This window comes from Coffea arabica, chromosome 5e, assembly GCF_036785885.1.
Source record: "Coffea arabica cultivar ET-39 chromosome 5e, Coffea Arabica ET-39 HiFi, whole genome shotgun sequence".
Taxonomy (NCBI): Eukaryota; Viridiplantae; Streptophyta; class Magnoliopsida; order Gentianales; family Rubiaceae; genus Coffea; species Coffea arabica.
The window spans coordinates 34,827,026-34,851,551 of NC_092318.1; the positions used below are offsets into that span (position 1 = coordinate 34,827,026).

Below are 24,526 nucleotides of genomic sequence, written 5' to 3' on the forward strand. Positions count from 1 at the left end.
ACTCACGGGTCATGTGGGACGACAATCTGTGAACATTTTCATAGATTGTGGTAGCTCCCATAATTTCGTTCACCCTAAAGTTGTACAGAGGTTGGGTTTAACTACACACAGGGTTGATCCCCTAGTGATAGAGGTGGCAGATGGAAATAAGTTGACCACGCAGGACCTTTGTAAGGACTTCATTTGGAAAATGCACGGACAGGAATTCAAGGCTGACCTACTCATGTTACCAGTGGGTGGGTGTGAGCTCGTTCTTGGCATACAATGGTTAACTACCCTTGGGGATGTGAAATGGAACTTTGGAGAGCTTACGATGGAGTTTATGCAAGCTGGCCATAAGGTAGTTTTAAGGGGAATGAAGCGACAAGGGCTGCAGCTGGTTAAGCAGAAAAAAATGCAGAAAATACTTCAAAAACCTGAGCAAATCGCTGAGGCGCAACTATGCCTAATCAGAGTAGTGCAGGACCCCACAGCAGACACCTTACCTCTCTGTACCATTTCTGCGGACACTGAGGATCAGCAGGTGAGCAATCCAGTAGAACATGAATACTTACTGAATGATTATGAAGATTTGTTTCAGGAACCTAAGGGGTTGCCACCAAAAAGGCTCCATGACCATAAAATTGTTCTGAAGGAGGGGACGGAACCCATCAACGTGCGACCTTATAGATAACCGGCCTTCCAAAAGGGTGAGATTGAAAGGTTGGTGGCTGAAATGCTGGCTTGTGGCATCATCAGGTCTAGTTCTAGTCCTTTTTCTTCTCCAATAGTGTTGGTAAAGAAAAAGGATGGGTCTTGGAGAATGTGTGTTGATTACAGGCAGTTGAACAATGCCACTATAAAGAATAAATTCCCTATACCTTTGATAGAGGAACTACTGGATGAGCTATTTGGAGCAAGGTTCTTCACCAAACTGGATCTGAGATCTGGGTATCACCAGGTCAGAATGAAGGCAGAGGATGTGGAAAAGACAGCTTTCAGGACTCATGACGGCCACTATGAATTTTTGGTTATGTCCTTTGGGCTGACTAATGCGCCTTCAACTTTTCAAAGTTTGATGAATGACATTTTCAGGCCATTCTTAAGGAAATTTATTCTGGTTTTCTTCGATGATATTTTGATATACAGCTGTGGTTGGGAGGAACATCTACAACATCTTAGGATGGTGTTCGAATTATTAAGGCAGCATACCTTGAAGGCAAAAAGAAGCAAATGTACCTTTGCACAACAACAGATTGATTATCTAGGCCATGTCATCAATATTGAGGGAGTTCAAGCAGACCCTCAGAAGATTTCGGCAATCGTGAGTTGGCCTCTTCCTCAGACAGTCAAGGAGCTAAGGGGGTTTTTGGGGCTCACTGGCTACTACAGGAGGTTCATACAGGACTATGGGAAAATTACCAAACCATTGACAGAATTACTTAAGAAAAACCAGTTCCAATGGCATGATGCAACTACTCAGGCCTTCAAGAACTTACAGGAAGCCATGAGCAGTCCACCTGTTTTGGCTTTACCAGATTTTACTCAGGAGTTCGTTGTAGAAACTGATGCATCTGGGAATGGAATTGGGGCAGTACTGATGCAGCATAAGCGACCTCTAGCCTTTTTCAGCAAGGCATTGGGTCCTAAACATCAAGCTCTGTCTGTATACGTAAGGGAAATGTTGGCTATAGTGACTGCAGTGTTGAGGTGGAGAGCTTATCTGGTGGGAAGGCATTTTACTATTAAAACTAATCATCAGAGCCTGAAGTATATAATTGAGCAGAGGGTACACACACCTTTACAACAGAAGTGGATAGCCAAGTTAATGAGGTTTGACTATGAGGTGCAATACAAAAAGGGATGTGATAATATTGTAGCAGATGCCTTGTCCCGACGGCCACTGGAGGGGGGTTCAAACTACACTCTAGTCACAGTCACATCTTCATTACTCAGGGATATTCAGCAAAGTTGGTAGCAGGACATACACATCCAGGAGTTAATCCAAAAATTGACACGCAATAACCAGTACTCCAACACTTACTCTTGGCAACAAGGGGTATTAAAACGAAGAGGTAAGTTGGTGGTTGGCAAGGATCAACCCTTGAGGGACAGGTTGATTTCCCTGTGGCATTCTAGCTCACAAGGGGGACACTCAGGAGTGGATGTGACCTACAGAAGGCTCAAACAGGTTGTATATTGGCAGCACATGTTTAGAGATGTGGCTCAGTACGTAGCCTCCTGTGACATTTGCCAAAGGCATAAATCAGATAATGCACCCTACCCTGGACTCCTACAACCTTTGCCTATATCCCACAGGATCTGGACAGACATCTCCATGGATTTTATTGAAGGATTACCACCCTCTCATGGCAAGAAAGTGATCTTAGTGGTGGTTGATCACCTCAGCAAGTACGCCCACTTTATAGCAGTGGCTCACCCCTACATAGCCATCTCCATCGCTCAGTTGTTCATGGATCAAATTTACAGGCTCCATGGGTTACCTCAAACAATCGTCAGTGATAGGGATCCTACTTTCTTGAGTTCATTTTGGCAGGAGCTATTCAGGTTACAGCATGTTCAGTTGAATATGTCCGCTGCTTACCATCCTCAGAGTGATGGACAAACGGAGGTGGTTAACAGGTGTCTAGAGAATTACCTGAGGTGTATGGCTAGTGATCACCCTAAGGAGTGGAGTTTGTGGCTACCATTAGCAGAATATTGGTATAACACGAATCACCACTCTTCTGCTAAATTTACTCCCTATGAAATAGTCTATGGACAGCCTCCCCCTATTCATATTCCTTACTTACCGGAAGCTACAACGGTCGAATCTGTGGATAGAAGCTTACATGCAAGGGAGAAAGTCATCCACTCCCTGCGACATAATTTGACTAAGGCGCAGCACAGGATGAAGCAGTTGGCAGATAAACATAGATCAGAAAGGGAGTTCAGCGTTGGTGACTGGGTCTATGTCAAGCTTCAACCATATCGGCAACATTTGTTAAGGACTCATCACTGTCAAAAATTATCTCCACACTACTTTGGCCCATTTCAAGTACTGGCAAGGATGGGTGCAGTGGCTTACAAGTTGGCACTTCCTTCGCATGTTCACATTCACAACACCTTCCATGTTTCGGTGCTCAAGAAAAAAATGGGCACAGGGGTCACTCATACTCACATTCCAGCTGGAGTCTCACGCCAGGGTCAGCTATTGTTGGAACCCATTGCCATATTAGACAGGCGTTTGGTCAAGCGTGGTAGGGTGGCAGCAACTCAGGTATTAGTCCAGTGGAGTAACAGCTTCCCAGAGGATGCTACGTGGGAATACCTGCAGGACTTAAAGCTGCAATTTCCCAACTTCAGTCCTTGAGGACAAGGACTCGGCGAGGGGAGGGTATTGATGCATGTGTTTGGTTATTCCATAATTTGCGCGGGATATACCAAAGGAAATGCAGCTGAAGTTTGTTAGCTAAAGTTAGTTATGGCCATGCAGGCCATGCACACGTTAGTTATGGCCATACAGCTGGGATTTGTTAGCCAATTTGTTAGTGGGAATCTAGTGATGTCAGCCTAGGTCAGCAGGTTAAGCATTAGCCTGACAGCCGACTTAGATGGCTATAAATAGGAATCTAGGCTATGAAATAAGGCAGCCTTTTTGATATTCATTCTGTAATAGCTTTACATTTCTCCTTTCTTGTATTCTCTCGGTTACTCACATAATAACAATTCCTTTCATCTGTCGGTCTTCGAAGTTACCTCTCCGCCAATTCTGTAGCTTCTAGATCGCAGATTGCAGGCCTCCACTGACCTCTGCATCAGTGTCCCAATCTCCCCTGGACCACTTTGTGTCTTAATATCCACGAATCATAGCCATAGGTTCCACAGGTACTACGCATAAAAACTAAAATCCAATACTACAAGAAGAGATTGAGAAGAACTGGTAGAAGATATCTTATTCTATGATTTTTTGTTAATCAGTGACTACAAGTTTTAGTGGGAAGGGGCCTCTACCCAATTGTTTCACAATGTGCTTAATGTGATTAAGCATTTGTTAAGCCAACAGCCTCTTGGGTTCTTGGCCACCACTAGAACTTTTAGAACCTTTGCCTCCTACCACAAACTTGTCACTTAATTGGTGCTGCCACTTTCAAGTGGTTTCCTCCAACGGAAAAAAGATTAAGCATTTGTCCTCTTTGTGCCCTTTGTAATATTGTATAAACCGAAAAAAAAAGAAAAAAAGCATAAAATCTCTAAAACTGTCGCTTATCCCATAAAGTACATTTAACATTCTAGAAAAAAATCCATGCCTTTGATTTTTTTTTTTTAATAAGAAAAGGATACAGAAATCATCTTGTGTCCTGCACCTTGATTAGAAAATAAAAGGGCCCTAGAATTGAAACAAATTTTCTTATTCCTTCATCAACTTGTGTAGATATTCAAAAGAACTGAAGAAGATGTTCTTATTTGCAATGAACATTAGGGAGGGAAACTACTGTAATTCAAATTAAGCTAGTATAGTTAAAATAATTTTCTCTTTCACCGCTCAATTTCTGTAACAAGGACTTGACCTGTTTCAATTAATATGGCTTTGGATTTTGAGGACTCTGAAGGGGATTGGATATCAAAGTGGGTGCATTGTTTCCTTGATGAGATAAGTGTTAGGAAATTGGTTTAATTTCTTTTAGGTAAGTTTCTTGTTTTGTGTGTAAGTAACTAGTTTTTTAATTAGTTTTAGTTACTTAAAATAGCAGCCAAGAAATTTCCTATTTTGTTTAAGATTTAGAAGTTATTTCCTATTCTGTATAAGTTTAGGAATTAGCACTAGTTTCCTATTGTTATTTGGGTTTTGGCGAAATAATGGTCCGTATAAATAGGTGAGTTGGCATATTACACAAGGGACACACAAGGCACACACAAGGGCGTCATGTAACCTTATACATGGAATGTGAGAGAATTCTTGGGAGATAAGAGATGGTATACAAAGGTTGGGTTCGGTTTCAAGTTGTATTCTTATATAGGGATTTCTCTCATAATAAAAAACGGGTTTTCTCTCCATGGGCGTAGGTTCGATGGTGGAGCCGAACCACGTTAAATATTGTGTGTCATTTATTTTTCATACTTGCAACTTGTTTGTCATTAAATTGTTGTGTACTTGATATTTCAATAGTTGTGTATTCCGTGTTTGAATTCTAACAAGTGGTATCAGAGATTGGTTGCGAAACTGGACTGTTCACAAGCACTTGGATCCTAACAAACTAAATGGTTGGATCAAGAGTTTGGTTGTTCAAGGTTGGATCCTAATTAACTATTGAGATCAAGTAGGTTGGTGGCTATTACCAATTGAACAATTTAATGGGTGGTATCTTTATTTCAAGAGCTTGGTAAGAAGTATTGAAGGTGAAGGATGGAAAATCGAAAAGCATGGAGATATTTGACGGTGACTCTAAACAGCTGATTCAAGGGTTAAGAAAAAGGTGGAATTCAATGTTGATTTTGGATGTGAATCGATAGAGACTTTCTCACAACTCCCTCAGTTGATACTTCATCTTGAATGGTTATTAGATTCAAATTATACTCCTGAGGTAGTGTGGCATGTGTTCTAAAGAAATAAAGAGATCTAATTTTCATGCACCAAAAGACTCTGATAGTTATGAGTTTTTCGATTTAGGTGGAATTTTGAAAACCACAAGTGGCGAGATAGTCCTGAGGATGGGAAGAAGTATAAGGATTTTGCCACTTGGTTGCCTCAATAGTCAGAAATAGAGTTCATAGAAGGGGATCTCAATTTGCAAGTGGTGATGAAAAGAAATCCTGCAAAGGAAGATGGTGAATTGAGACACCTTCTCATGAGTCAATTGGAGATTGAATTCGGGGTAACTACACTTGTTCATTTACCGATTGAATCAATTAAATATCAGAACTATATTGATTCGGCTGTGTAGTTCGGTAGCATATTATTTGGTATTTGAAAACAAACGGTTGTTAAAAGAAATTTTCGCCAAGGTAGAGATTTGTTAGGAAATTAGTTTAATTTATTTTAGATAGATTTTTTGTTTTGTGTGTAAGTAACTAATTTCCTAATTGGTTTTAGGTACTTGAAATAATAAACAAAAAATTTCCTATTTTGTTTAAGATTTAGAAGTTATTTCCTATTCTGTATAAGTTTAGGAATTAACACTTATTTCCTATTGTTATTTGGGTTTTGGCCAAATAATATTTCTTATAAATAGGTGAACTGGCATACTACACAAGGAACATACAAGAGACACAGAAGACACACACAAGGGTGTCATGTAGCCTTATACATAGGGGGAGAGAGTTCTTAGAAGATGAGAGATGATATACAAGAGTTGAATTTGGGTTCAAGTTGTATTCTTGTATAAGATTTTCCTCTCATAATAAAGAATGAGTTTTCTCTCCGTGGGCGTAGGTTCAATAATGGAGTCGAACCACGTTAAATATTGTGTGTCATTTATCTTTCATACTTGTGGCTTGTTTGTCATTAAATTGTTGTATACTTGATATCTCAATAATTGTGTGTTCCGCGCTTGGATACTGACAAGCATTTTATGGGGACAAACACTTCGAGAGTCCATCAAAAAGTCCAATATGTAAGTCAAGAACCTAACTCTGAGCCAAAAGTTTAAACTATTAGGTTTCAAACTCTTACCTACATATTAACCGCTCTATCTTTATCGTTCAAACCAATATGGGATATGATCATTTACTCATGAATCTATCAAATCTCCCCTTTCATGAGTAACCTTTCACATTAAATCCAAATTTACAAGCCTTTATTCAATCCCACTTTAATACTTAACGCAAACCTATCTTATTACCTAAGGTCACCTCTTCTCCCAAATATGGAGTCACTTTTCTTTAACATTCAAACTGCATTCTGGACTCCTGCCAACCTTTGACTCCTTGATCTAACACCAACCGGACCCCCTGCCAAACCTATGGCATATCTGGTCCACTAGCCAAATTTCTTAGCACTTTGGTACTTCAGTACACCATCAAGAAAAGAATTTTCACCGGTCCTACTCTTAAAAGAATCCGCTTGTCCATGAGCAGTCCAGTCTCGCAACCTGAAACTCTCATACCAATTTGATAGGGGGAAATACCTCGAGAAAGCCCACCAAAGAACCCAATATATAAGTCAGGAACTCAAGTCTAACAAAAAAATTTAAACTATTAGGTCTCGGACCCTTACTTACATATTAACCGCTCTATTTCTATCTCTCAAACTAATATGGGACATAATCTTTTACTCATGAACCTAACAATAAGGTCTTTTAGATTCTCCAAATATCGTTTTAATCTAATTCATTTTGATCTCCCATATTTTTTTTATCTCCCATAGTCAAAGATGATTCATCTTTGAGCGAACTAGCTAAAGAAGTAAAGATTATTCTCCACAATTATAACATAGTTTGAATTTGGATAAATTTCCCCTATGGTTTGGTGTTTATCACATAACCCCTCTATGGTTTAAAGACCTATGTATAAGCCCCTTATAGTTTGCATTAATATGTCACAACTAGTTTTTCTATTAAAACTAACTGTCAATAGTAATAAATTGATAAATTTACCCTTTTATTACTTCTATTTTCCCCTCCAAACATAAAAAGAAGAAATTGAAATAAATATAGATAAATAAAAATAGAAAATACCATTAAAGATTTGGTTTAAAAATTTATAATGATATTTATAATCAAAAAATATTTGATATTTTATTCTTATTATTTATTTGTTTTACATTTCCCTTCCATCTTTTTTGTTTATTTATTTTTTAATTTCCTTTCATCTCTTTGGTGTTTAGAGAAAATTAAGATTGTGTAGGCTATAGTACGGATTTTCAAAGTCATCTCTTCTCCTCCCAAGAGAGAGAGAGAGAGAGAGAGAGAATGAAAAAAGGCGAAAAAAAAAGTACTGAAAGAATGAATTTATCAATTTATTAATTTGACTTTAATTTTTTACTATTGACCATTAATTTTAACAGAAAAATTAATAGTGACACTTTAATCTAAATCATGAGAGGGTTATATATATACGTTTTTAAATCATAAGGGAGTTATATGGTACAGTACCAAACCATAAGGGAGTAAAAGATAATTTACCCTTTTAATTTTATTGGGTCAAATGATCATATTATGGAGTTTTATTTTTTTTGGTGATATTTGAACCTACATGGAATTTTAAATTTCTATTTTGATGGCAATTTTTATATTAACACTCACTTTTCTCGAAAATAAATATGAGAGACCTTGGTATCAAAGGCTATCCCAAAAAACCAAATGTTTGGAATATTTGAAGGACGAAAAGAATACATATATATATCATGGGAAGGACAAAATTTCCCCATAGACGGGGATAATGAAATTGCATGTTGTGGTCTATTTGGAGCAGTTTTAGCAACTAAGCTTTACTAATTTGCAGAAAGAAAGACATTTATTCAAGTTTATATAGCTTATTTATTGTCTGATTGGTCTTCCTCATGAATTAACTAATGGTTCGACTAGAGTTAAGAGTGGTCTCAAGTGTTAGTTAGTTAGATAAGTATAGTTAATTTAAAAAAGTTTCCAAATGCAATGGGTGTAATAACGTAATTGTGTATATTCACATAGTAATTTAGATGTACTAACGAGTGTCTATTAGGCACCCATTTAAAAAAAAAAAATCATTGACTAATTACTGTAGCATAATTTTAAATAGTTGAAGGATAGGAGATTGTGGGCTTCTAAAATCCTCCAATATAACTAAGCATTGAATTCTTTGGAATGAATTTTTTTAGGGTTAATTATAGTTTGCCCCTTGAACTAGGTTCCTTGTAACACTTTGCTCTCTAAACTCCTAATATACACAGTTTACCTGTTGTAGTCAACTTTTTGACGTGGTTAAAATGAAGTTATATATTTCATGATCAAAATATCCCTAACTAATTCTTAAACAGATATAATAATTGTAATATAATAAATACCTATTTCATTAATAGTTGCTAAATACACTCAAACACAATTACACTATGCATTTCAATCTTTTAGTACTAAAATGAATTAGATAATTCATAAAAAAGTAGTCCAAGCAACTCAATTTGCTTATTTCAATGCTGATAGCAAGACGTACTTTAAATAATAAAAAATTAATTAGTGCATCTGGAATGAAAATTATTTGCTTATGTTTTTATTGTAGCACTTTTTAATGTGTTTTATATGAGATAAAAGCATGATTAAAAATAAAAATGTATTGAAAAATGTATTTAGAGAATTTTTAGTTTTTTTAAATTTAGAATGCAAACAAAATACAAAGCAAGGTATGAATGTGGTATAAAATAACCAACTATCATCTTGCTAACTCATAAAAATCTTGTGAAAGTTGCAAAGTAAATGAAAATTATCAAAACTAATCCATTTACAATTTAAGGAAGAAAGATAAGCAATGGAAAACTTGCGTAGATGCTTCATAAATTTTTAAATTCTTTGATATTATACCATCTTTTATATTTTAATTTTTTAAAACATATGATTTTGTGTTTTTTCTAATAAAATGTTTCATATTCCGATTAAAAGTATAGCATTATTCTAGAACTATTATGTAAGGGAACTAATGTCATTTTGTTAAAATTTTGGATGGAGAATTCATCATTATTGTTTGACTAGTCAATGAAGGGGGCGAAGTGTATATATTTAAAGTTTAATGGGATAAAGTATTATAAATGGTCAAGTTCAAGGAGACAAACTGTAATTAACCCTTTTATTTATTATTCTTTGGATTGAATTTTTAATTGGCTACAGCTGTCATAATTTGAGCATTTAATTTACTCGTTACACTTGGTCGTTGTTTAGTAACGATAATCTATTAAAGGACCTTCAATAAAGTTTGCTTGTTGTTTAGTAAAGATAATCTATTAAAGGAACTTTATACCTTACATTATTGGATATGCAAAAAATTACTTTTATGGGCTGCAACAACCGCCAAATAAAAAGTTTTCATTACTACGTCAAACAATTTATGCATAAGATTAGGTAATCTCTGTTTGATGTAGTTCCAAAAAAAGTATACAGAATGAGATAATACTGCACCATTCCAGAATTGGAAACAGGTTAACTTGAAAGTGAAAGTAGTGATCAAAAGTAGATAATGCCAAAAATTTAGTAATCCTATTGGTTCTCCCCCCCTTTTTTGGTCGTTTGAGACAAAAGTTTATCTTGTATTAGATTAGAATTAAATGGCATGCATTTAAAGGTCGGTAAAAGTGTATGTACTATCAGTATATATAAAATTAATCCCTAAGGAGGTAAATTTAACAATTTTTATTGAAAATAACCATATCAAATAATACAGTCAATGATTTTTTTGCAAAACAAGACACTTTACCAACGCCACACTCAAGGGGGCAAAAAAGTTGCTAAGTATTAAAAAAAACATCGTTCTAGATTTGGAACAAGAAACTGTTTTCTCAAGTTTCCAGGTAACACTAGTTCATTCCCTTCCAAGCTGCAATATTGGACCTTTCATTTTATTTTCCTTTTTCATTCTTTTTAGTAAAACTAAAGTTTTTTTTTAAGTTATTTGCAAGTGAGTAAACGATAGAAGGGACCTTTAAAAAAAAAAAAGCCTTACCTTCAAATTTTAAGGAAATGCAAATTTGTCATAAATTCTAAAATATTACTTCAGCATGCACTAGAATGATGATAACGCGAAGATGTTGTGGTATTCGATTCCGAATCCCCTTGTATTTACATCGTTTTACCACAGTAAGTTTAAATGCACTTATTTAGCAGCACAAAAAATCATCATAATAATCTTGTCATTGATCCAAGTCAAAATGAAATTATTACAACATTATGTGGCATTATCAAGAGCAAGGATCAACTTACACTAGGTTAGAAAGCACTGCTTGTATTTCTGAGCTGCTAGATTCTCTTTGTAAACTCTTTTTTTTCTTGACAACTAATAAAAATACTTACTATTGCCTGAAAAAGGAAAAAACTTGTACTAGGTGTAAATATAAGTAATTTAGGGCCTATTTGGGGTTGTATTAACTTATTGAAAAGCACTTTCCTGGTAGAGTTTTTATTAAAAGTACTTATTAACTGCTTAAGTGCTTTTAAATATATTATTTGGAGATATAGTTCAATAAGTACTTATTGTATTGGATAATTTATAATTTGAAGAATTTTAAAAGTGTTTATCTCTTTATTTGGTTCATAGTATAGGATGAAATGATTAAATTTGATGTTTTATTTTTTAAATCACAAAAGCTACTAAAAGTATCAAATTTGGGTTTTTGCTAACAATACTTTTAAGGAAAAATCGTTCAAAACGTCCCTCACATTTTGCAAAATAACTTTTTTCGTCCCTCACTTTTAAAAATATAATTTTACTTCCCTTACAAATTTACATTGGTCAAATTTGGTCCCTACTTAAGTTTCCGACTAGTTTTTTGTCGGAATTCACCACGTGCCTTGCACGTGATCATATTTTAAGAGCAAATTGTCAAATTAAATTTTATATAATTCGATTCATAATCTCTCACATTTCATAAAATAAATTTTTTCGTCCCTTACATTTCACAAAATGAATTTTTTATCTTTCATATTTTTCAAAATGAATTTTTTCATCTTTTTATTGATCATGTGTGCGAATAATTTTTTTTTAAAATCTATGTATATGTCTATTTGATTTCACTGAACAGTACGAATAGCATGTGAAATCAAATAGAGATATATTACGTATTATTCATACTGCTCAAGTGAAATCAAATAGATATATATATGGGTTTAAAAAAATTGTTAGTTTTTCACTTATATTCATTTTTTTACTCAAATTTGAAAATAAAGAAGACATTTAATCCTAAATATTATCGAGTGTTTATATCGAATTAAATTTGTACAGAAAAAATAAACAAAAGAAAATTATGACAAAAAGAAATAAGTGATTGGCATTTTCAAATTTTAAGACAATCACAAGACAATTAATTCAACTGTTGGTCTTAAAAGTGTCGAGTAGAAATTTCATATTTAAACTGAAATTTGTTAGCACAATTATAGAATTCGAGTTAGACCCCATTAATTAGATGACCTTATTATACAATTCAATAAATAAATTATTACCAAAAGAGAAATGTCACAAATATTGAATAGGTTTAAATGGTGAAATCATATAAATATATACATGGGTTTCAAACAAAATTATTAGTTTTAAACCCCTATATATATATTTATTAAATAGCATGTGTATAACTACGATTAGTATGTTTAGATGAAATCAAATAAAGATAAATTACATGTTATTTGTACTATTCAGGTAAAATCAAATAGACATATACGTGAGTTTATAGAAAAAAAGCTATTCATACATATGATCAATGAGGGATGAAAAAATTCATTTTGAAAAATGTGAGGGATAGAAAAATTCATTTTTTGAAATGTGAGGAATGAAACAATTCATTTTGTAAAATGTTAGGGATGAAAAAATTCATTTTGTAAAATGTGAGGGACTATGAATCAAATTATGTAAAAATTAGATTTGATAATTTTGCCCTCAAAAAATGATCACATGCAAGTCACGTGGTGGATTCCGGCAAAAAACTAGTCAGAAATCTAGGTAGGGACCAAATTTGATCAATGTGAATTTGTAAGGGACGTAAAATTACACTTTTAAAAGTGAGAGACGAAAAAAGTCATCTTGTAAACTATGAGGGACGTTTTGAACGATTTTCCCTACTTTTAAACCAAAAACTCTACTTCTAATTTTATGGGATGATATTCACCAAACACTTTAAAAGTACTTTTTTTTTTACCAAAAAAACCGCAACCCCAAATAAGGCCTTAGACAGCTTAATGTGACTTACTATGAACATTAAAGTGGCAACATGTGACTGTAGAATTAGTTAACAGGATCATACAGATTATGTCTTCTAAATTCCATTAAAATCTGAGGCTAAAAGTATGTTTATCAAACTCATAATGAAAAGATCGATAGTTTCAAAAAAGTGTATGACACTGGGCAACTCCAACGGAGTTGCATATATCGTGTAATGGGCCACCCATTACACGGGTGTGTAATACCTATTGCGTGTAATGGGTAGAAACCCATTATTAAAAAAATTAAAAGAGGAGTAATTGGTGCAAAAGATGAGTAATTGGTGGGCTATTCATTAATTAAAAAATTAATTGTGGACTCATGCTATTATATCTTGTAGAGTGTAATTCATTGTGAGTGGAAATCTAATAAAAGAGGAGAAAGTAAAATGCTGACGTGACATGTGAATTACACTTTAAAGAGTGTAAACATGCCCTAAATCTGATGTATCAAGCTCCATCTTGCCTCTGTTATCAATGTGTTTCAAACTTAAAAGCCATGTGCCATATAATAAATCTGTTGTCTATGTTACAGTTTTAGCTTTATTCTTATTCCTTTCTTGCATTTTGTTTGAGCATATGCAGGAACACCTAAAAGAATTACCATCAACTAAATTGCTAAAAGATGAATGTGTACATTTATTGATCCCAAATTACTTGGGATTATTTAGGATATTTCGTTTCTAACATATGAAAGTGTTTTACTAGACATTATTGATGAAGAATGAGCATTATTCACTTTCACTCGTTATTTGACAGTGAAAGTGAATCAAGAATAAAAATTCTAATTTATTTGTCATTAATTGCATTGATTGTGGACTTGGACTTTTTTCTCCGTCGCAATCCAATTAAACCAACAGTTCTTTTTGTTGATTGAAAATGCTTAAGTTCTATTTGTGAAATCTTCAAGAAAAACTTTTTGTTTTTCCCCTTTAATGCCAAAGTTTAGTCCATCTATCAATCAGTACCGGCCAATTGCATCCTATTTTCAATGAACTAAACTCCTAAAGCAGTGATTGGATGCCCTCTCACTCTCGAATTCTCTCAAAAGATTTAGGCCCACAAGGATATCTTAAATAATTGTGATCCGCTAATGAATTTAAATTCCCAATTTTGCACTATAAAAATTAATGTTGGTCGGGTCAAACTATTGAATAGTCAGATCTAAGACAAATGATCAATCGACCTAATTTGGAGTTTGGCTACAAAAAGTCATTCCAACAGTTAAGTTAGTAATTCTCTAGAAATGAAGAAAAATAAAGTGATTCAAGTGATATTGAAAAAATACTAGCTTTTGGTGATTGTATTTTGAATTTTGTGTGTAATAATTTTTATGAGTTGGAGCTATTTAGTTAAATTTATAATTTTTTGTTACATTATTGCATGATTAAAAGTGTTAATTGACTTATTTAAAGACAAAGTGATAGTTTGTATTGTCCGCATATTAAATCAAGGTTCAAATTTAGAAATTTTCATATTATTATTTGATAGTGTTTTAGTCAAATTAGGGTTTTAGTAATTCTATTGGAATTAAACTATGGTAGTTTTATTGTTTAGGAATTAATATCTTATTAGAAATTTCTTATGGTTGTAAAACTTGTTTATCAAGCCATCCATAGAGAGTCATATTATCGTGTTTAGTTGAGAAGAGTAAAAGATTAAGAGTCTTGTTTTTATGATGTGATTAATAAATTATTGTTGGTATTATTCCTCTTCTTTCATACATATTTTTATGTGTGTAAATTGCCTTTCCATATACACTGATTTTTTGAAATATATATCTTACATAATTTTTTTGGTGAATTTTTTGGGTTTTACATATATATTGATTGTGAATAATTTGTGGATAAAATGTGGGTTTAATTTGTAAGAAAAATAATAATTTTATTGTAGATAGAGGTAGATGTATAATTAAACATGTGCACAATTATAAATTTGTGCTGATAATAGAAATTTGGGAAGGAAGCTAGGCAAAAGCTCCTCGATAATGAAGAGGCAGAAGCTATGCCGCGGCCAAAAGTCAGCAGGACACGAAGAGGCCCGCCATAAAGGCTGCCATTAGTCCTTCCAAAATAACGGAAGATAGTCAAAGCACAAAGTACAACACCAATAATACACAAGAATACTCCCAGAACCCAAAAATGCCTACCAATATCCATGGAATTACCATTGAAACCACTCATGGCTTCGCTGTAGCAAAACTCCCTTCCAGCTTTTATATAGTTAGGATTACATGTTACCATAAATGTCATCATAGAGTTTTTATAGCCAATATAGAGGCCATAAGTTCAATTACTGCACAAACAAGAAATATACAGCGTCATTAGTACCCATAACTCAATTTAGCTGATATGAACATTAGATGATTGTGAAGTTTTTAATTCGATTCTCAAACTTTCTTCCTTTGTCTTTCCTCCTTCTCCCTTATAGGTTTTGGAGTCTTCCTTGAACGGAAAACGGAAAAATACAAAAAGAGTAATGCATCATTGGGCATTTATAGACAAAAGATTGTCCATGGATGCAAAATGAACCGTATTCGGTCCTCGCAGCTTCCCTTTACATGAGCACCACATGGCAGCCTCTTAATGAGTGCTCGTGTCATATCAAGTCAAGAAACAAACATTTCGCCCCAGGGTATATGGCGCAGCGGTTGAGGGGTCGGTCTTGTGTTGCTGATTTCCCTACTGAGTAGGGTTCGATTCGTGCCCACTGCGTCGCACATCCTGACTCGCCCGGAAAAGCTGTATGGGACTGTCGGCTTCTCTCCGATTTGGTGTGCCGGCTGGGGTCCTAAGGGCTCGAGTCGGGGTATGTTTCGAGTTACCAAAGAGACAAACATTTCCGGTTTCTGTTCCATTAACATGCAACAATGTACTTGAAGGCTCTTAGAAGAAAGCAGTGGCAAAAACTTCTGTTCATCATACTCGCAAGCATAATTGTCTGAGATATGTTGGTTCGCAGGTCGGTTGTATTTTTACTGTTTTGTTTATTCTTTTTTAACCGATATTTATAATTGAGCAACGTACCCTCAAGATTGTGTCTTGCTGTTTTGTCCAGCTACGTGCCCACAGACATTAACTCCCACCTGTATATTTTGCCTCAATTTTTGGTCAATCAAAGACACTAATAAATAACAAGAAACTAATTAAAACACATACTATGCGTTGGAATCATTAATTAAAACCAAAGTTTGGACACTAATAATTGGTTCAGCTGCACCAAACTGAACTACACACACCAACCTGACCCCCCATGGCATGGATTCAATCAAGTCTCTCATTAATTACCATAAAAACTTCGCTTGGCTCTTGTACCAGATTTTTAATGAGGCTGATTTTATTTCCCATTAATGACTTCAACAAACTTTGCCCCATCAACTCATTCAAAATAAAAAATAAAATAAAATACTGTCATTTCCATCACTAGCTAGAACATTATTATAAAAACCCCATCGTCATATTTCTTCAACACTTCCAACCCAGTCACCTGGCCTTGTTCTCCATGCCCAGAAACACAAAAAAAGAACAAAAATGGAGTACTACAAAGAGTACATTTTTTGGCTCATTTTGGCCATGAAGATCTTCCTAGCACATGCTAAAGTCCCAGCCTTGATAGTATTTGGAGACTCTTCAGTTGATGCTGGTAATAACAACCACATTTCCACGGTGCTCAAGAGCAATTTTGAGCCGTATGGCCGTGATTTCTACGGTGGTTTGCCGACCGGAAGGTTCTGCAATGGTCGAATACCTACTGATTTCATGTCTGAGGCTTTTGGGCTGAAGCCATTTGTGCCTGCTTACTTGGATCCAAGTTATAATATCGCTGATTTTGCTCAAGGAGTTTGCTTTGCTTCTGCTGGTACTGGATATGACAATAAAACCTCTGATGTGCTTGTAAGTCCCTAGTCCTTTCTTTATTATTATTATTTTTTTTGCATAAACCTCGCACATGGGAGGGGAATGCCAGCCCCATTTTTATTAATATAGAAAATAAAAAAAAAAAAGTATTATGAGGGGGACATACACATGGCCTTCATTACACGGATAATAGATACGACCCTAGTCAATTAAAAATGCACATTTTAAAGAAATTTAATAGTAATATGTACCACTTGGAGTGATGCACTATTTCTTCTAATATGATAATTTGGGTATAATTAACTCTAATTAGGGTTTGAACTCGAGACTGCACAGCTTGGAGATGACTCGAGTACCCCTCTGTATTATTTGCATTTTCTGTTGGTAAATGAGGTATTTTTCACTGTATATACTATAAGAAGTATGAGTTTAGACGTGATATCTTTAATATAGGGATATTACCTAGATAAACAGAACATGATTCATTCAATTCTTGACTTCTCAATTGTAAGTTTATTTTTAAATGCAAAAAAAAAAAAAAAAAAAAAAACCCTTGGCGTGATTTAGACTAATGAGTACGTGCTTATTTGGCACCCGTTAGAAAAACCTTCAATTTTTTTTTTGGCATGGTTTTCCTATCACTTGATGATTGCTCACTTTGAAAGTTAAATGACCATGAAATACCGTGGATATCATATAAAGACGGAGTAATATGCTTTTGGGACATGAGATTCCATACATTTTTCAGCTAAATTTCAACATTTCAAAATTTACAATATAGTGTTCATTGGGCACTGTTAAAATACATTTCAGGTATTAGACACTTGAAAAAATAAGATTATTTAGGAAAAGCATATATATGTAAGGGAAAGTAGTAATTATTAGCGCGTGTATATATAGATGTTAGATTAGTTGAAATTTAGGTACATTTACGGATGTCCAGCTATCCGTTAGAAAAATCCTTACAATATTTAAGTCAAGGTAAATCTGTATTCGGACCAAAGACAAAGTACATATTTATTAATGTGCATCTCTGAAAAGTTAAATAAAAGTAAGACCGACCAAGTAATTACTGCGAACCGTTCATTTAATGTTCACCTGTGCTTAATAATGTTGGCAACCAAATAGTTTGAAAATAATAGATGCCAGGCATCATCTATACATACCGAGTTTTAAAAAAAAAAAAAATGCTGAGTGATTTTTGCTTTTTCCTTTTTAGCATACGAAAACAAGTGCTGCAGTTGTATCTTTTTTCGTATTTAAAATCTAGATACTTTTTTAAATTAGTCAAATTAATTTTGCAATTTTGGTAATACTGTTTTACATTTAAAATTTTCTTGTGCTACCATTTATTTTTTTCCCCATTAATGGTGTAGATTTCTGTCCAAGTGCAGAAATATCTTGTACATTCAACAGCTGCTTTGTGCACCATAAAGTCAAACCTACTTTTTGAAATAAATTTTCATGTTTTAAATCTTCAAAAGATTAGTCTTTATCTTAGAAATACCAGCTTGGTAACTATTTTTCTCTGACAAATAACGTGATTAATCTATTCTATTATTATCAAATTTGGATGCATGATACTTAACTTCTGTTCAAGTATTGAGTTATCTTTTTTTTTTTTTTTTTGCACAGGTGTCATACATCAAAATCAGTTTGAATAAAAACTTATTTGCATAGATGGTGTATCAAAGATTAATTAATCTAACAGAAGAAAGAGGTCAAAATAAAATTGAAAAAAAATGGGAATTTTAGAATGTTGATAGTAATATGAGAATGTGATGTACTAACTGTATGTAGAACTGTACTTCAAATGCAGAATGTAATACCTCTTTGGAAGGAAGTGGAGTATTTCAAGGACTATCAAAAGAAACTCAAAGCCTATTTAGGAACAGCAAAAGCCAACTTCATTATTCGTGAGGCTTTGTACGTGATCAGCGTAGGAACAAATGATTTCTTGGAAAATTATTATACATTGCCACACAGAAGATCCCAATACAACGTTGATCAGTACCAAGCGTTTCTTCTTGGAATAGCAGAAAAGTTTACCTTAGATTTGTATCAATTGGGAGCAAGGAAAATAGTCTTAACTGGACTTCCTCCAATGGGATGTCTTCCTTTGGAAAGAACCACAAATTATTTTGGTGGAAATGGAAATGAATGCATAAAAAGTTACAATGTTGTGGCTCTAAACTTCAATGGGAAGTTGAATGGTTTGGTCCAAAAGCTTAATGGGGAGCTTACTGGCATCAGAGCAGTCTTGTCCAATCCTTACAACACTCTTCTACAAATGATTCAGAAACCATCTGCTTTTGGTAAGTCAACCTTCTTTTACATCCTCCAAAATGAGCTTTTTAAATTATTCAAATGCTAAAATTTGCATTAATTTCGAAAGCTAATTACCTTTAGCAATTATTAAATGGGGGTTTTATAACCTCTAATTTTGTGTAGAAGGCAGTGAAATTTGTCGCTGATAATTGTTGTAAACGATATACAACTAACAATACATGTTTATAAATAGAGAAAAATGATACTAGCTCATAAGTAGTACATCTAAAAACAAATTGTAATACTTTATACTATTCGCTGAGCTTTACGTGCTAGATAACAATAGCATTTTTATTGTAGTAAAAAAAGAAAAGGAAAAAAAGAAGAAGAAGGCACTTTTAAAACATTAGTGTATTGTTACTCTAAAGCAAAAGCAATATTTTCTTTCAAGAGTCTAACCTCAGTTGCATAAAATTTCTTAATTTTAGCTTTCTTTAACTGTTTTTTTTTTTAATTCCCTTTTGAGTTTATGTAAAAGTTGTTCTAAGGTGATCTCATTCTATTTATATTTCTGCTTTTAGCTAGCTAGTTCCAGCTGAATTAGAGAGCTACCTTTGACATATTTTGTTTTTATCAAAACTTTGATAACAAGAACAAATTCTTATATTCTTATATTTGATTTAATAATAATGTTTTCTTAATCAGAAGTAGAAAAGTTTAAAAAATATATATTTTCTAGAACAATTGAAAACTATTTTACAATGTATATATATTTCTTCTTTTATGCACATAAGACGTGGAGCCCAACAAAATCACCAATAGATTTGATCTTTCCCATACAATTTAAAGGGCAACCAAAATAGACATGACAGTCCAATCTGGGCTGTCAACGGTTTGAATGATCATCTCCTATACACATTCAAAATGGTGACTTATATTAAATATCTCATTTGGCTAATGGTGTAAATTTGAATTACGTGAAATTGTATCAATGATAACAAATCAGGTGCATATTTCTCATATTTTGCTAAAAACTCATGAAATCATGTACTAAATTGAGGTTCTGGGTTCAACTCTCCCTTCCTCTTTCTGTTTCTTAAAATTTAACCCTACTCTACTAAAAAAATTGAAAAAAAAAAAAACTTGCTATAAGCAATTGGGACTAACAATAGTATTCCAAAATCCATGACCATCTCCTATTAATAAATAGAGATAACAATAGAGATGGAATTCCTAATCAATACCTGCATTGATATATTGCTTCAGAAAATTAATCTTGAAAATCAGGAATTTTGGTCAGTTAGATATTTAGTATTGATAGTTAAAAAAAAAAAAAAATTTAGTTTTGATTTGATCCAAATGTTGCACGTGCTTCTGTCGGCATGGGAACCACCAATGTGTTGACGTTCTTAAAGACTGATGCACGAGCGGGGATGCTAGCCTACTGCTGAGGCAAATGCATGCAATCTACTTATAATTAAAAATATTCCCAAGATTATAGACAACTTTTAATAATTCATTTCCAAAATCTTAGTAATATTAAGATTGTAATTATTTGAAGAGCAATTTTTCATTTTTGATTTATTTATATAAATTGTTAAAATGATAGTGTTGTCAATTTTGTGAATCAAATTAGTTAACTATTAAATACTTGATGAGAACTTTAAAAAGATCTAACATGCCTTGTTTTTCAACTTAGAGGTGAAAAACAGAAATTAAATCAAGCCACAATAGACAAGTAAGAATTACGTACTTAAATTTGACTTGGAGGGACCAATTAGAATCAAATTTATAAGTTGGAGACTTAATAAACACATAAAAGACTTGAGGGACGAAAAGGGTCGTGGATAAAAGTTCATTTACCCAATACCTTCTATAGCTTTTATATAGGCTTGGGATTAGCATTTAATTCTTGTTTATTGATGTAGTAACAAAAATTTTACAGTTGTCACCTAAATAATGAAGTAATGATTAGTGGTGTTTATGGATCGCGAAATCAGTTTATTTGCAATTTCGCTGATCCTAATTACATGTGTTGGTTCAACAAAATTGAAACCCATATCCTAACCCTATTCAACTGGTTAATCTGTGAAATAGGGCCAGCATATAGGATAATATAATCCTCTTGTACTTGTGGGGGAAAAAATAGAATTAGTTTAAAAAAGCAAGGATTAAAACCTTTGTCCAAATTAATAAGAGTATTTAATCCTATAACTCTAATAAAACTATCAACAAAATAGAAAATTAAAGCATGTTAGATATTTATAGTATTGAATATTCCAAAATTTTACTTTCGTTTTCTTCACTTCTTGAAAGCTATTAATTTATTTTCTTACTAAGGATGGCAAATCAGTCCACAACCAAACATGTAAGCTTTAAAAATTGAAAACAAAATAATTAATAGAGTGATGAAATGGATAGAATTTATGAGAAAAGAAGATAAATTTTTGAAAAAAAAAAAACGAAGTAATGGAGTAAATGAAATTAGTAGCGATGAATGTAGGAAGTAGAAAAGGTAAATGGGAGTTAGGCTTACATAGATAAGCTTAGAAGTTGTGAGACATAAAATGTACAATGGTTCACCAAATGACTAAATAATTACAGATTGAAGTTCGACTATTAGTCACCCTAACTAACCTTACACATATGCGGGTAGGTTCGGAAAGCCGCGGTTATTAAAAATTGAAAACCGCACCCTAATCTAATTTTTTAAAAATAAGTTTGGGTAATCTAACGGTTCTAGAAATTATGGCTTAGTTACTTTATTTTTCAATTTGGACCAATTTGATTTTTTCGATTATCTGCTTTTTCGGTTCTTTTTCAACCCCCCTAGTAATGATGACTCGCCTTGAGTTCTGATTGCAATCGCTATATGCAAACTCAAATTCATTAAATTATTTACATCCAAACCTAAACCCTAATGAGTTTAAAAGAAAATACAGATACCCAAAGCCTTACAATTCTGGGTACCTGGTGGTACAATATCCGTACAGGCTAACAAGACTTAAAAAAATAAGTTACATTTGCTAACAATACAAAAAAATAAAATAAAAAATCATGACATACGCACACATTTTCAGCATGCATTACATATGAACACATTTTCAGCATACAAAATAAACTTCATAATGGATAAAAGAGTTTGTCATTTTTTTCTTTTAAAAATAGAGGGGCGGGGATAAAGAATAATATTTTCCATGGACTATTGACCACATTTTTTTTTTATTTTCACAAATAATATATACTTGGTTCTCAAATTAACTATTCTAATCCATCACTAAAATAATACAGTGATTGTCATAGCTAAAAATTGCTTTATTTTGCACTGAAACAGGGTTTGAAAGTGCAGCAGTAGCCTGTTGTGCCACAGGACTGTTTGAGATGGGATACTTATGTCATCGTTTGAATCCATTTACGTGTCCGGATGCAAATAAGTACGTGTTCTGGGATTCTTTCCATCCAACAGAGAAAACTAATCGGATCATCTCCGACTACGTGATTAAACATGTAGTAAATGTGTTTTTGTAGGCCTAATTAATTAAATTTTTATCTATTGATTCTATGTTTTCTGATTATGTAAAATTTATATATATTGATTGTTACCACTCACCAGGATGTAATAGGACATTGTTGCACTGCCCAGTATTCTCTTGCAAGTATGTTGAAATTATTGTTTTATCTATTTTTTAATTCTTCAATGCCAAAGAAGTTTTGGTCCTGGATTCAAATTTCTCGACCCCCAACATCTTCCCTGTTTTTTAAGTTCCACCCCTCCACTGTTCGGAAAAAACAAAATTCTTCAATGAATGTTTGGTACAATTTCGATAAGGACTGATATTATAGTTTACTAAGCTCTTTAATTGATATAAAGTTTGCCCTTGGCAGTTGAGTTCTTCAATCAGAAAACTTGCATTGCCCATTATTCTTTTGCAGGTACATTGAAATTATTGGTGCATCTATTTATTAATTCTTCAATGACTGTTTAATACCTATATCTACGGTTCCAATTTCGGTTAATGAATAAATTATAGCATAGTAAGTTCCTGAATTAATATAATAAGCTTGTCATTAGCAGTTGAGTTCTATAGTTAGAAAACTCAATTGTTCAAAAACTAGTTTTATCAAAAACACTCCAAAAACTAGTAGTGTTTTATCAAAAACACTCCAAAAACCTGTTTTATCAAAAACACTCCAAAAACTCCAAAAACAGTACTTTTATCAAAAACTGTTACTTTACAATTTACATTGAGGGCATGTCCTTATTTTCTTTTGTTGTCTTTTTTTTTTTCTAAGAACTATAACTTTGTTATCCAAACTCACAACTGTTTTTCTTTTTTCACAAAAAGTTGCCATATATAAATGTTACTACGTTTTGGTGAGCATTGTCTATCAATATAGAAACAGGGTTCATCGTAGGCAGTACTTGTTAAAGGGTCTCCACCTGTCAGTTTTTCCAAAATTAACTATTAAAATTGATAACAAAATTTAGTCTCCAATGTTTTCAATTTCAACTAAAATTTGGAGAAGTGCAAACGATGAGAGTCACAACTGAATCAATTGCCAAATTATTCCCTACTTAGTCCTTACTCCCCAATTCTCTTTTTTCAAACCCTGGATATGGGAGAGGAATTCCATCTCTAAATCTAATTAAAATCAAGGGTTATTATCATTTTACCCCCTTAACATTTGGTGCTACTATCAATTTCCCCCTTAACGTTATCTTTTAGTCACTTTACCCCCAAGATTAACGGTCAAACTTAACAGAGTTTGTTAATCACTTTATCCCTTAAAAAACATGTTTAACCCTTAAAATTATTATCACTTTATCCCCATAAAATATAGTCTCATTATCAATTTACCCCCTAGAGTTATTTTTTAGACAATTTATCCTACCATTAAACCAACTTAGCAAGTTAAAAAACTTAAAAAATACCCTCCTCTTTGTATAATAAAAATAATAAAAAATTTACAGTGACTCTTCTCCTTTTAGTATCAAGAAAAAAAGTCAAAATATTAATTTCTTTCTTCTTGGCAATCTTATTAATATTAAAAAAAAATAGAAAGATGGAGAGGGGGAGAGGGAGAGAAAGAGTTCAATTCTCTTTTTTTTTTTAATTACAAATAAGAAAGGATTAAATACTTTTATTATTTTAAAATTATTTCACTTTTTTGTTTACCACCAAATTCCAATTCTAATCTCGACAACATTAAAACAATACGATAATGTTAGACTTTTCTTTATTTTCTTTTTTCTTTTGCAAAATCTAATTTTTTTCTCCTTCTTTCCTATCTCTTTTTCTTTTCCTAGTATTAATAAATGTGAAAAAAGAAATTTGAGAAAATCCTTTTATTTTTATATTTTTCGATCTCTTAAAGGGAAAAAAAAGGAAGAATAACCATTCCAACTTTTTTATTTTAAATTATATATAAAAAAAGGGTAAATATATTAAAATTTTTTTGACCATACTAATTAGATTAACGATGAGGTAAAATACCTAAAAAAATAATATTATGAACTAAAGTGATTGTATCACTATAATCTAAACGAATAAA

The 24,526-nt window shown here is 33.1% G+C and overlaps 1 protein-coding gene across 1 annotated transcript; it reads left to right on the forward strand.

The window, feature by feature from the left end:
* Positions 1-16,281: 16,281 nt before the first annotated feature.
* On the forward strand, positions 16,282-22,709 carry LOC113688557 (GDSL esterase/lipase At2g42990). Its single transcript, XM_027206402.2, has 3 exons — positions 16,282-16,741; positions 18,525-19,020; positions 22,308-22,709. The coding sequence occupies exons 1-3, from the start codon at positions 16,379-16,381 to the stop codon at positions 22,499-22,501; spliced, it is 1,053 nt and encodes a 350-aa protein (XP_027062203.1). The 5' UTR covers positions 16,282-16,378; the 3' UTR covers positions 22,502-22,709.
* Positions 22,710-24,526: the final 1,817 nt, after the last annotated feature.

What these genes read in the sequence shown, in the direction of transcription:
- LOC113688557 (XM_027206402.2), top strand. Translation starts at nt 16,379, where the DNA reads ATGGAGTACTACAAAGAGTACATTTTTTGGCTCATTTTGGCCATGAAG. An exon ending in ATAAAACCTCTGATGTGCTT is followed by an intron (nt 16,742 to 18,524) that starts GTAAGTCCCTAG and finishes CTTCAAATGCAG; the next exon opens with AATGTAATACCTCTTTGGAA. An exon ending in TCAGAAACCATCTGCTTTTG is followed by an intron (nt 19,021 to 22,307) that starts GTAAGTCAACCT and finishes GCACTGAAACAG; the next exon opens with GGTTTGAAAGTGCAGCAGTA.